This window comes from Sciurus vulgaris (genome assembly GCF_902686455.1).
Source record: "Sciurus vulgaris genome assembly, chromosome: 2".
Taxonomy (NCBI): Eukaryota; Metazoa; Chordata; class Mammalia; order Rodentia; family Sciuridae; genus Sciurus; species Sciurus vulgaris.
Genome location: NC_136462.1, coordinates 52,342,607 through 52,355,476, shown reverse-complemented (window position 1 = coordinate 52,355,476; position 12,870 = coordinate 52,342,607). Strand labels below are relative to the sequence as shown.

The window sequence follows — 12,870 nt, the reverse complement described above, 5'->3', positions numbered from 1 at the left end:
GCGAGCCGCGTCAGCGGAACGGGCGGCTTCCGGCCGCGGCGTAAACAAGGGCCCTGGGCTGCTGGAGGCGGGGCGCAAGGCTGCGAGAGCTAGCCGGCCGAGTGGGCAGCCCTCCCCGCGCTGCTCGGGTCCTGGGCCCCGCCGCCGTCCCTCGCCCCCGACCCACTGCCCGCAGGGGCGCCCGGGCCGTGGAGCGCTGAGCTCGGCACAGCTGGGCGGGAGGCACAGCACTGGCGGCCAGCAGGCCCGCGCGCCGCGCCTGTCATCGCCGCCGCCTTCTCCTGGCTACGCGCCGCTGTGCATTTCTTTCCTTTTTCTTTGTCTCCTCACCGCTCACAAGTGTGGACATTCTTGGTGCACGAAAGTGCAGCCTCAAGATGGCTGATGGCAACGAGGATCTGCGGGCGGATGACTTGCCAGGGCCAGCTTTTGAGAGCTATGAATCCATGGAGCTCGCCTGCCCAGCCGAGCGCAGCGGCCACGTAGCCGTCAGCGACGGGCGCCACATGTTCGTCTGGGGCGGCTACAAGGTCAGTGGGGGGCCGGCGGGCGTCGCTTGGCTGGTGCGCGAGCCGGTCAGCGGCGAGGCGGGAATCTGGTCAGTGGCCAGGCGGGTAGCCGGAGCGGGCTGTCCAGGGCGCTCCCTGAACCTCTGGCCCTGCGACTCTACCCGCTGGTTCTTTCACTGGTGTGTGTGTGTGGGGGGTGTCTTCTCATGAGTCCCCCAACCCGTCTCAAGGCTCCACCGCGGTTGTCACGTCAACCTTAGCTTACAAAGCCCGCTTGCCGCGCCCCCCGCATTGTTGCCATTGGAGCGTTATTCCGGAGAGGGCACAGTTAATGTGGGTTGGGTGGTGAGCGAGGACGGAACATGTTTTATTTAAAAGGGTTTGGGGTGTGTAAGGAGACGGCCTACGAGGTCACCCAGACCTTGTCCGGACTCCCCAGGAGAACTTTAGCTTCTGGAGCTGGGGCCAGTTGTGCCATAGGTACCCTTGCCCACTTACGGGGTGGCCTAGGTGTAGGAACACCCTGGAATTCTGCAAGGCCACAGAATCGCCTTCTTTAACCTCACCGCCTGTGCAGCAAGCTGCACCAGCTACACCATACTATTGTTTGAACACAGAACCATTTTCCTCTCTGGTTTCAGCAGAGAAAGGGTTGAAATCTTTGAGAAGAAACATCCATTAAGAAAATTAATGTAAAATTTCCACCACTAACCAACCAACCAACCAATAAATCCCTAGCAACATGTCATTAGATCGCAGCTCTTCGACACCCTAATCATAAATGTGCTCCATTCAGATTAGAGCCAGTTGCACCGCTTCTCCCGCCCCGCCCACGGGGGAATCCTACCCAGGTGTCTTCAGCGTAAAACCTCGCTCCTTCGTTCTGTTCTTTTATTGGTTTTAGTTTCCCAATTACACTCCACATTCTAGAATTCTCTTATTTGCTGGGGTGGTTGTGATCCATTTCAACCACAAAGATCCTCTATTCCATTTTGAGCTTATAAGTGGTCACAGGGAGCATTGACTAACATGTCCCAGACCCCAAGTTCAACACGTGGACCACGGAGATCGGGGGAATCCTACCCAAAGGGTTCATTTGACTGGGGCTGGGGACATGACTTCAGGGGTAGACCTCTAGCCTAGCCTCGCACTCTGGATTCCTCGGTTGGATAGGGGAGGGGGAGGATTTCTCCCTTCCGGAAGACTCGAAATCTAGTTTACTACATCTGTGCCTTAAATGACTTGCTTTGTGACTCTGGTAACAGTTTAGCTTATGGTACAATTGATCTGATCACAGTTGACCAATTTTGAGGTAGCTCTCGAAGACAGCTGTCCTGATACCTTCATTTGGTTCAACCGCAAAAGTACTTTTATCAATCTTAATTAACCTGCCATGTTTTCCCCAGCTTCCCATGAATAGGTGTGTAGGAGGCTGGGGAATGCAACTGTGAAGAGGGAGACAGTAGGCACAGGAAACCCTTGGAGATTGTTTGAAAGGTAGTAAACTTTGACTTCCTTCATAGTAGTGTGTTTTTCTCCCTATCTCAGATTGGTCTCCTTGAGGTCAGGGTTGGCATATGGAATCGTAAAGAGGGAGGGATCAAGTATGTAGTGATGATTATTAAAATGTAAATACTTTTGGAGGAAAATCTATCATTTGTCACACTTCAGTCTAAACTACTTTATAATTCTTATTTGTAAAAATCAGTATTGAGGGAAAGGAACTTTCAGGTGTGGGTAGGAAGAGGACTATCAGAGCAGAGTCATTGAATTGGGTGATTCCCAAACGCCATCATTCTTTTTTTTTTTTTTTTTTTAAACTGGAACTCTTGACAGCACGTATGGGGAAACCCATAGGGATTGTTTTAAAGGTAGTAAACTTTTGCTGCCTTCACAGTAGTGGGTTTTCCTCCCCAGGCCAGGCTGGTCTCCTTGAGTTAGCCAGTTAACTTCCAACCCTTTCCCATTCTTTTCTCTACCACTTCAGTGGTAGAGGAGAAAAAGAAACGTTTACTGGGTTAACTGCCCTATTGCTGTAGTTTACTACCCAAATTTATTGGATACTCATTTTCAGCTTACTGTTTATTGTGTTGACACTGTTTTAAGTGGCCAGGGAGTGAACTGTATTAATATTGCAATATTCTGTTCAAATCTTGTACTCTAGATTTGTAAGACTTTGCCAGTGGGAAAAAGTGGGTAAAAGGTACAAAAGGTTTCTCTGTATTATTTCTTACAAATGCATATGAATCAATAATTATCTCAAAGTAAAAAGAATAATTTAAGAAGTACAAATGAATAAAAAGGAAAAGGAAAAAAAAAAAAGTGGCCAGGGAAGATCAAAGGCTTAAAATGTGAGCAGTCATCAAAGTTCAGGAAATGAGGATTCCTGGTTCCACCATAACTTCCTAAGTAACTGTGGGCAAATTAGTTAACCTCTCCCAAAAAACCTGTTGTATTATCAACTGCTTTTTGTTGTGAGGATTAAATAAAGTGATTTGTGGACAGCAGTTGGTTCTGGCATATGATAAGCTATTTCTTAGGAGTTAATACCTGAAGGGAAATAGAGCAAAACAAGGAACTTACAGTTTTGCATAAAGACTCGATATTCACATATTTGCAGTTCTGCCCTCTATTTCTTATCAGAGAATAAGTGGGTAAAAGGAAAATTTGGTTAGTATACAACACATATGTTGGCATGGGTTGGGCACTTTGTATAGTCTGCTGGTCACAGCACAGGTAATCTCACCCGGGGTCATGCAACTGAAATTCAGTGTATGGTCTGTTTAGGATAGAGCAGCCTTAGCAAGTTCCCAGCGTTTTCTCAACTCTTTGCACTACTGCAATGCTATATCAAAAATGTGCATTAAGGACTACCTACATTAAGCTTTACCCTGAGTATGTGGCAGGAGTCCAGGAGGATTGTGCATTCAATCTAAGTTTAAGGCTTATTTATTTTTCATTACTAATTTCACAATTAGCATCTAAAATAGATATAAAAATATGATTCCTTAAAATATCAATTACTGTTATTTGCAATTGTTTTGGTTCTTCTTAGAGTAATCAAGTCAGAGGATTATACGACTTTTATCTGCCTAGAGAAGAACTATGGATCTACAACATGGAGACTGGAAGATGGTAACTGGGTATTATGGGGGACTAAAAAAAGAACATTGCAAAGCAAAAAGGTTAAAACCATTTCAATGAATAAAAATATTTTAAAGATCCTATCTATTCTGAAGACAATGTTCTAGTTTAGATGTTTTCATTTTTGTTTATGATAGTATCTCTTCAGAAGTAGTTCAGTAATTACTAGCTATGACCTTAAAATAAATTTCTATTCAGGACTCCGTAAAGTACCAAGAGGTAGCAGCTTAAGATCCTGGAATGAAAAGATCACAAAAGTTCCACATACTCTTTTTTTTTAGATATGACATCTTAATATACGATGTCTTCTGTTATGTGGCATCTTAAATAAGATTTTAATTTGTTTGAATTGTTATTTTTAGATGGTTTAGAATTTTATCTGCTAAGAAAAAAGATCTACACAAATCTCTTAAAAATGAGTATGTTGGGCTGGGGTTATGGCTCAGTGGTAAAGTGCTTGCCTCACAAGTATAAGGCACTGGGTTTGATTTTCAGCACCACATATAAAGAAATGTATAAGAAATAAAAGTTCATCAACTTAGGGGAAAAAAAAAAGTATGTTCTGTCCCTGTGATGTAGCTCTGTGGTTAGATCACCCTGGATTTGATCCCATACACTTAAAAGTATGCCCTCTCTAAAAAACAAAATGAACTTAGATTTGTCTTTTATATAAAACTGGAATAATCTGAATCTTTTGCCAATCCCACTACAGTGTTAAATCAAGAAAATGCCATTCGAATTAAAATACTGGGTGAACCATGCCTGGGGATTTACAAAAGGGTTTTCCCATGGTTTGGTTTATGAGAACTTTGCACTTGGATATTTTACCTATTCTAAATCTAAGAAGAAGAATATTACAATAGTAGACTCACTTGAGGCCTGGGGCTATAGCTCAATGATAGAGTACTTGCCTGGTAAGCATGAGGCAGTGGGTTCAAGTCCCAGCCCTGACAAAGGGAGAAAAAAAAAAGTTCCACTTGATTTAAAAGTCAAGATTATTTCTGTATACAGCAAATCAGCATTAATATGAGCTGTCTGCAAATTTTTTCTAGAGAACTGATAACTTATAGTAGTACAGTATTCCCTAATAGGGGACTTCTACATATTTAAGCATTTTAAAGGCTAGTCATGGTGGCACACACACCCGTAATTCCCAGTTTAGGAGGCTGGGGCAGGATTGCAAGTTCAAGGCCACCCTGGGCAACAGAGACCCTGTCTCAAGATTTTAAAAGCTGGGAATGTAGCTCATTTACCCTGGGTTCCATCCCCAGTGGTACACACACATATACACAAAAATTCCTAAAAAAATAAGCCTACCAGGACAGGAGCAGGACTGTATGCCTGTAATTCCAGAGGCTGGGTAAGGTGAGTCAGGATTCCAAGTTCAAAGCCAGCCTCAGCAACAGTGAGGCTTAGCTAAGCAACTCAGTGAGACCCTGTCTCTAAATAAAATGCAAAATAGGGCTCAATGGTTGAGTACCTCTGAGTTCAGTCCCTGTTACTCCTCCACCAAAAAAGTATATTAAAAATAAGCCTACCAAACTTCCAGGTTAACAAAGATGAATTGATAAATATATCTGTGTGAGCAGAAGACCTTGAATGTGCTATTAATATTGTGAATTTTTGACTTTTTTTTAGGGTTTTTGATTCAGATTCATTTTTAGATTCAGAATGAGTCTATACATACAAAAACACTCAAAGAGTCTGTCACAAAGTAAATAAGAAACACCACCTAGGTGTTTGTGGTATTACATAAGGATCTGAATCAGATTCATTCGAATGACTAAAAGGTGACTGAAAAAGTAACACTGAATTAGTCTGTCAAGACCGGGAATGTTGAAATTTTCCTTTTGTGGTCCTGACTCAAAAATAAAACAGCTGCTTGTGGCCATGCAAATAAAAAGCAGAGCTTAGTTTGAGAAATATAAAAGGTACCCAGAATAAAACTCAACGTTTAGGCTTTCAGAATCTCTCATTTTGCCTCCATGTTGCTGGCATTGTTCATGGAGTAGGTAGAGAAGAAAGGTTCATCCCTTGAATTGATTTCAGATCTAGAAGAGACCCTAGACATCATCAGCCCTCTTATTTTTCCTCCTTTATTGTGGGACTATAAATAGAAGAAAAAGGAATAGTTTTGCATTTCTTAATTTTTGGTAAACTTATATACATTCAATTTTTCCCCCCTCAGGAAAAAAATTAATACTGAAGGTGATGTTCCTCCTTCTATGTCAGGAAGCTGTGCTGTATGTGTAGATAGGGTCCTGTACTTGTTCGGAGGACACCATTCAAGAGGCAATACAAATAAGGTTAGTGTTCAAAATGTCGTCTGTAAAAATTTAAAAAATAATTTAAAAAAAACTTGATTATCATACCAGTCAATTAGGTAAATGAGTCATTTTATAGAGGCAAAGCAACAAATAACAAACAGGAATTTGGAAAGATCAGGGCTTTGGCTAGGAAATAAACTGGGTTTGCAGATAATAAGATGGTGGGGCCAGATACAGGTTGCTTGTGTTGATTAGTCTAATTAATGTCTTTGGTATTTATTAAAGAGTTTCCGGGGGGGGGGGGGGGAGAATTATGGTTCAAGGCCATTTTATTCTTTTAGACAACCTCCAATTACCCAAGTCAGGCTATATTTATATTTGTTCCAGTTTTAAAAATATTATGTACTTTGACTAGGGTACAAGTGTACATTTTAGCATTTTTTCTACCAGTCTATATTTACCTAGGCCTTCTGTAATATCAACTTTTGATAACCTGTGTACAAATAACTTCCCAGATTGTTTTTCTGTGTCCTTTGCAGCTACTTGTTCTCTTAGAACCTGAGTTAGATGAAAATTAGTAAATAAAATTTTAAAAAATTTACAAATTGGAGACAAGATATAATCATGGAAGGAAGGGTAAAAATGAATAGAACACCACTCAGAAAGCTGTTTAAGAATTGATACTGAGGGCTGGGGCTACAGATCAGTTGACAGAGTGCCTTGCCTCGCAAGCACAAGGCCCTGGTTCAATTCCCAGCACTGCAAAAAAAAAAAAAAAAAAAAAAAATTCTGAAAAAAATTTAAATAGTAACATTTCTATAATGATACCTCAGGACCCTGCTGCTCAGATTTTGTTCATGTATTTTTTTTCCAAATTGTCATTTGTTCTCTTCAGACCAGTAAGAGACAGATGAAGGTTCAGAAAGGCACATATGATATTGGCAGACTCCTATCAATTCATTTATTTGGCAACTTAGTAAGCACCTTATATGCTGAGTTGGATGTGGCAGACAGATATGAATGATAACAGTCTCCACCTCAAGGAGCTCACAATCTGAAAGGGACACACATAAGTGAATGACTGAAGTGATTATATGCAGAGCTTGACACACAGTAATAATGCAGTGAATATTATTAACTCTGAGTCCTTGATATGGGGTCTGGTAGGAAACCAGAGTTGGTCAATCAAGAGGTGATATTTAAACTGAATAATATGGGTAGTCATAATCAAGTATGTCTTCCTCAAGGAATTGCCATGTGGTTTTTTTTTAGGTGTGATATATGGTTAAGATGGGTTTGAAACTGTGCTTCTAGAAACTAGGGATTTCTTTGAGATACCCTGGGATACCTATGGGAGGAATGGATATATAATGTTAGGTGGACTCCACACTGCCCTTTCCTCCCCCATTTTAACAAGTGTAACTCCACTTTTGTTTTTATATATTGGGTTTTCAAGATTTTGTTTGAAGAAATGGTTCTATGCCTATGAGATCTGAGCTGTAGTTGGGCCAAGTATTTCTCAGAGCCCATGGGGAGAGAAATAACTTTGACACAATCTGAAGAAGCTTGGAGAGAAGCTGTAATTTTTTAGAGAGTGATCACAGAAACAGTAGGTAGTATGTCAGATGGCTAGGATTCAATGTTCTAAGTTTGACCAAAAGGAAGCTGAAGCATTTCAGAGAAGTGACTGATAATATGTCAGTATATCCAGTTACCTGGATGTGAACCCTCTGAAGGGTAGACAACATTTAACCTTTTAAGTACTGATTGATTTTTAGCTCCCAGATGTAGGAGCTCCCAGGTAGGCACTTAAGATATGTTAAATTGAATTTGAAGGTAAAATTGACAGACCTGATTTTGTTTTTTGGTAATACCATCCTAATATGCATAAATTAAATCAGTTCGACTTAAAGTGCCTATCTACAGCAACATAAGAAGTTTATGCCAAAAGGTAAATAAACATGTTGTTGAGTCCTTCATCATAAAAGGGTGGCTATGAAAAAAATTAGTTGAAGTAACAGTGTTTTTAGTGATTTAGAAATTCACATTGTCACAAGTTCTTAGTATTCTTGACTCAGACCCACCTGGCAACCAGTCTGTAGTCACAATTTCAGTAACACTGAATTAGATGGCACCTTTATTATTGTAAACAGTAAAATTAATTGCTAAAGTTGATTTTTTTCCACATAATGAAATCTAACTGAATTTCTTGCTTCTGACAGTTCTACATGCTGGATTCAAGGTCTACAGACAGAGTGTTACAGTGGGAAAGAATTGATTGCCAAGGAATTCCTCCATCATCAAAGGACAAACTTGGTGTCTGGGTATATAAAAACAAGTGAGTTAGTACTGTAGGTTTAGATTTTTTATGCAGAAAGTAGTTTATCATTCAAATATCCTAGCCAATAAAGAGTGTAAGTATACAACATAACTCTCATAGGACCAGTATGAACATTAACTATATTAACACATAAAAGTATATAACACAGTACTTAAGATATAGTTAAGTGTTAGCCATTACTATTTGAGTAAGTATATTCATATACTTAAGTGTACCTTTTCAATTTGTACTATATGTCAAATTAAGAAAAATCACTTAGGAGCCTGAGGAAGAGAATTAAAAGTTCGAGGCCAGTCTGGGCAACTTAGTGAAACCGTGTCTCAGAATTTTTTAAAATAAGATAAAAAGGGCTGGGTATACAGCTCAGTGATGAAGCACTTGCCTAGCATGCTTGAGGCTCTGGGTTCAATCTACAGTACTGCAAAATAATAAAAAAATAAGGAGAAAAATTCCTTGGGTCCTATCCTGTGAATGTTTGAATTTTTAGTATCTTTTTTTTTTTTTTTTTTAATCAAACAGGCTAATATTTTTTGGAGGGTATGGGTATTTACCTGAAGATAAAGTATTGGGAACTTTTGAATTTGATGAAACATCCTTTTGGGTAAGTAACATTTCATATTTGCATATGGCCTACTTAGTTACGTTGACATAATACATTTTATATACACTAGTAGTTTTGTTCATTTTACTTATTAACAAATTGGACAGGGGCTGTGTAATTTTATAAACATTATTTGTAAAGAAATTCAAAAAGGTTCTTTCTTTTCTGTAGAATTCAAGTCATCCAAGAGGATGGAATGATCATGTACATATTTTAGACACTGAAACATTTACCTGGAGCCAGCCTCTAACTACTGTGAGTTAAGAAGGAATACTATATCATTAAAGCAAGGCTATTTAGAGAGGGGAATATGCTAGAGTTGGGAGATGATGTGAAACTGACAGTTCATTCTTGTTGTTTTCAGGAGAGAAGATCCGTAGCTTTCATTATTCTCAAAGGAATTTAGAACTATAGTAGTTTAATGAATGTATAAAGAGACTTACCCAACATTTATTACCTATAGCAGTTGTTACTGGTAATACATAATCTACTTCTGGATGGGAACTTACATAAAGTTTCTTTTCCCTCTGACACATTAAATAATCCATCAATCTTTATTTTAAAGGATAAAAAAATAAAGTAATTACTGTTTTATTAACCAGTCCATTCAATAACACATCTCAAAAATATAAAAATTCCCAGTTGTAGTAGTCAGTTTTTAGTACTGCTATTGTCTAGAAGTCTGTGTTTTGGCTTTTAAAAGCTCAAGTATCTTGCATATTCTTATTCTATATCAAGAGAAGACTCTGGATTTTTCCACTTCTAAATAGTTTACTTATTTATTAAACTGCTTTTATGACTCTTTAATAGGGTAAAGCACCTTCACCTCGTGCTGCCCATGCCTGTGCAACTGTTGGGAACAAAGGTTTTGTTTTTGGAGGGAGATATCGAGTAAGTATATAAACGTTTAAATAACCTGCTTTTGAATTCTTCAAAATGGTAACTACTTAAAATTATTCTTTTTTAGGATGCTAGAATGAATGATCTTCACTATCTGAATCTGGATACATGGGAGTGGAATGAATTGCAAGTATCACTTTAGATAATTTAAAAAAAAAACCCTTTTCTCCTTATACCCTATTATTAGTATATAATAAACTTGCTTAAATTATCTTTGTGAATTTAATAAACATGATCAGTAGGGTCCTTAAGGATGGAATTTTATTTCCAGTTTCAATAACTATGTGCCTGGCATGGCAAGCATGTGCTCAATGTTTGCCTTATTTTAAAAACAAACAAACAAAAAGTATAAAGCATGTAGTTGTTAGTACTAAGAAAATTCTTAAGTCTCTTTTCCTAACAATCCCATATAAATTTTAGTAAGAAAACTTAAATATTTCTCTGTATTAAATATAGTAGTTGCTTTGAAACTGATGTTATAACTTATTTTCAGAATAGAGCTGCTTTGGAACTGATGATGTAACTTATTTTCAGAATTCCACAAGGCATATGCCCTGTTGGCCGATCCTGGCACTCGCTAACACCAGTTTCTTCAGATCATCTTTTTCTCTTTGGAGGATTTACCACTGAAAAACAGCCACTAAGTAAGTCTTTTAAAAACATAAATATTTATATAATACCCACATATAATAAATAAATAGCTGAAAATCATTCTATTTTAGATGTACCAGAAGTGTATAGGGTTGGCTGGGTGGTTTGTTAATTTTGATCCTATAAATACTGAAATTGTGCTCCATCGTACATATTATGACATAAATCCATTCCTACAGTAAAGAAATGACCTGAAACATTTAAAAGCCTTGAAGGGCTGTAACATACAGAGGTGGTTAATTACTGAGAGGGAAAAAAAAAAGGAAATTTATTACTTTTCTTGAAAAAGTTGTGCCCTTTAAACATCAATGTCATAATGACAAGATAAATACATTTCATAGCTTTTTAAAAATTTGCTTCAATCAGGTGATGCCTGGACTTACTGCATCAGTAAAAATGAATGGATACAGTTTAATCATCCCTATACTGAAAAACCAAGGTATGAACTGTTTAAAAGGTAATTCTTATTCCAAATTTGCAAGACTGGTAAGAATTGAGGATGTTCTGGCTATATTTTACCCATCATTCTTATTTAAAAATCCTGGTATTTACTAAGGTTTAACATCACACATCTCAGAGGTCCAATATTTTTCTTTTGTAATTCAGGAAATTGGACTTCCAGCCATGCACATGCTAGGCAAGTACTCTATCACTGAGTTATATTCCCAGCCCAGGAAAACCATATTAGTTTGAATATCAAATGCTTTTTATCATGTGTATATGAAGAATAGGGCTGGATTTGTATTGACACAATTAAAATTTATAAGCACATTATTTACCTGAGTTGAACTGCACCTAAGTTTGTCATTAAAACAAAAACAAAAGGAACTTGGAAGGAGAGAATTTTAAAATCTTACTGTATGGGAAGGTAAAACAACTGCTGATTAGATTTACAGTAGCACTGTACAACAGGATAAATCAAATTATCATTGTCAAAAAAAGTCTATTTAACATTGATAGTTCTTGTTAATCTCAAAATGAATTGTTAAGGACAAAGACATACTGAGCAAAGGAGTTCAAAGCACATTTAGATATATCACCTGCAATTTCCCCCCAATCCTCTAATCCAAGTACAGTCATGCCACTAAGATTTTCATTTGGTTCAAGTGAACTGTCCATAGAACTATCAAGCTTTAAGACTTTCAGCTTACTGGGCAGAACTTCAGTACCCCTCAGATGTTCTGGGTAAGGCTAACTTACTGCCAACAAAGATGTACAAAACACATCATTCAGTTCAAATCTCTTCACTCCATAAATGAAATAGAGACAAAAAATATCCATATCAAATCAACATTGATTTTTCTAGCTTCTGCTACTTTTCCTTAAGGTTTTATTTCTCATGGTGAGGTTTGGACTTAACTATCTTAAGATCTCTAATCTTTATTTCACCAGTTTTGCTCTGGGTGAGAATGATCAATTTGGTCTTCTGGGTGACTTCAAATTCAAGTTTTTGTTTTAAATTCAGGCTATGGCATACAGCTTGTGCTAGCGATGAAGGAGAAGTGATTGTTTTTGGTGGGTGTGCCAACAACCTACTGGTTCATCACAGAGCTGTAAGTATACTACTTCATATTATTATTGAAACTTATCTGTGATGCACTTGCATTTTAATGTGTTCATCTCTATTTTTCAGGCACACAGTAATGAAATACTTATATTTTCAGTTCAACCAAAATCTCTTGTACGGTAAGTAACCTTTTCCTTGGCACTTGACACTTTCGTGTTCTTACAAAAAACAGGCTTATGGTTTAAGAGTAATGAATCATCATTGATGTAAACAGTCCCTATAAAAATCTTTAAAGAAAGATTTGTTTGTTTTTTTAAATTCAAGTTATTGTACTTTAAACAGCAAAGTGAATTTATTTTTCTCTTGTCCACTTTCAGGCTAAGCTTAGAAGCAGTCATTTGCTTTAAAGAAATGTTAGCCAACTCGTGGAACTGTCTTCCAAAACACTTACTTCACAGTGTTAATCAGAGGTTTGGTAGTAACAACACTTCTGGATCTTAAGGCTTCATAGATAATGCCTCAGATCTCCTTGCATGGACAACAATCCTGTAATCATCACAGAGTGGCATCATTTGTATAATTATATGCATTGTTGTAGTTTGCAGCTTTTTGATTTTAATGTGCATGTGAATGGCCTAGAGAACCTATTTTTGTGTCTAAAGTTTACAATAAATGTATTTAACACCAGTAACTTTCCTCTGTTAAAGCAAAAATAGTAATGCTTAGGCTTTTTATCCCAAGGAATAGTTATTCTATTTCCTTTTGGTAACTTCAGGATATACATCTATATAAACATACTAAATAATCTTACCATTATCAAAATGGTAGCTTTTTAAAAAACACTGAAATTTTAGTTTTTCTTTAAATAGCAAGAATAGTCCATAATTACATAGTCTAGCATCATAAATATAATAAAGTGATTTTTTTAACATTAATTTCAAATGGAAAAC

At 37.7% G+C, this 12,870-nt stretch overlaps 1 protein-coding gene across 1 annotated transcript; it reads left to right on the top strand.

Moving 5' to 3' along the window:
* Positions 1-70: 70 nt before the first annotated feature.
* KLHDC2 (kelch domain containing 2) lies at positions 71-12,607 on the top strand. Its single transcript, XM_079119060.1, has 13 exons — positions 71-530; positions 3,565-3,644; positions 5,842-5,959; positions 8,143-8,258; positions 8,781-8,862; positions 9,034-9,117; positions 9,673-9,753; positions 9,830-9,888; positions 10,297-10,406; positions 10,780-10,852; positions 11,879-11,966; positions 12,047-12,099; positions 12,298-12,607. Exons 1-13 carry the CDS (start codon positions 378-380, stop codon positions 12,419-12,421), a joined length of 1,221 nt encoding a protein of 406 aa, XP_078975186.1. The 5' UTR covers positions 71-377; the 3' UTR covers positions 12,422-12,607.
* Positions 12,608-12,870: the final 263 nt, after the last annotated feature.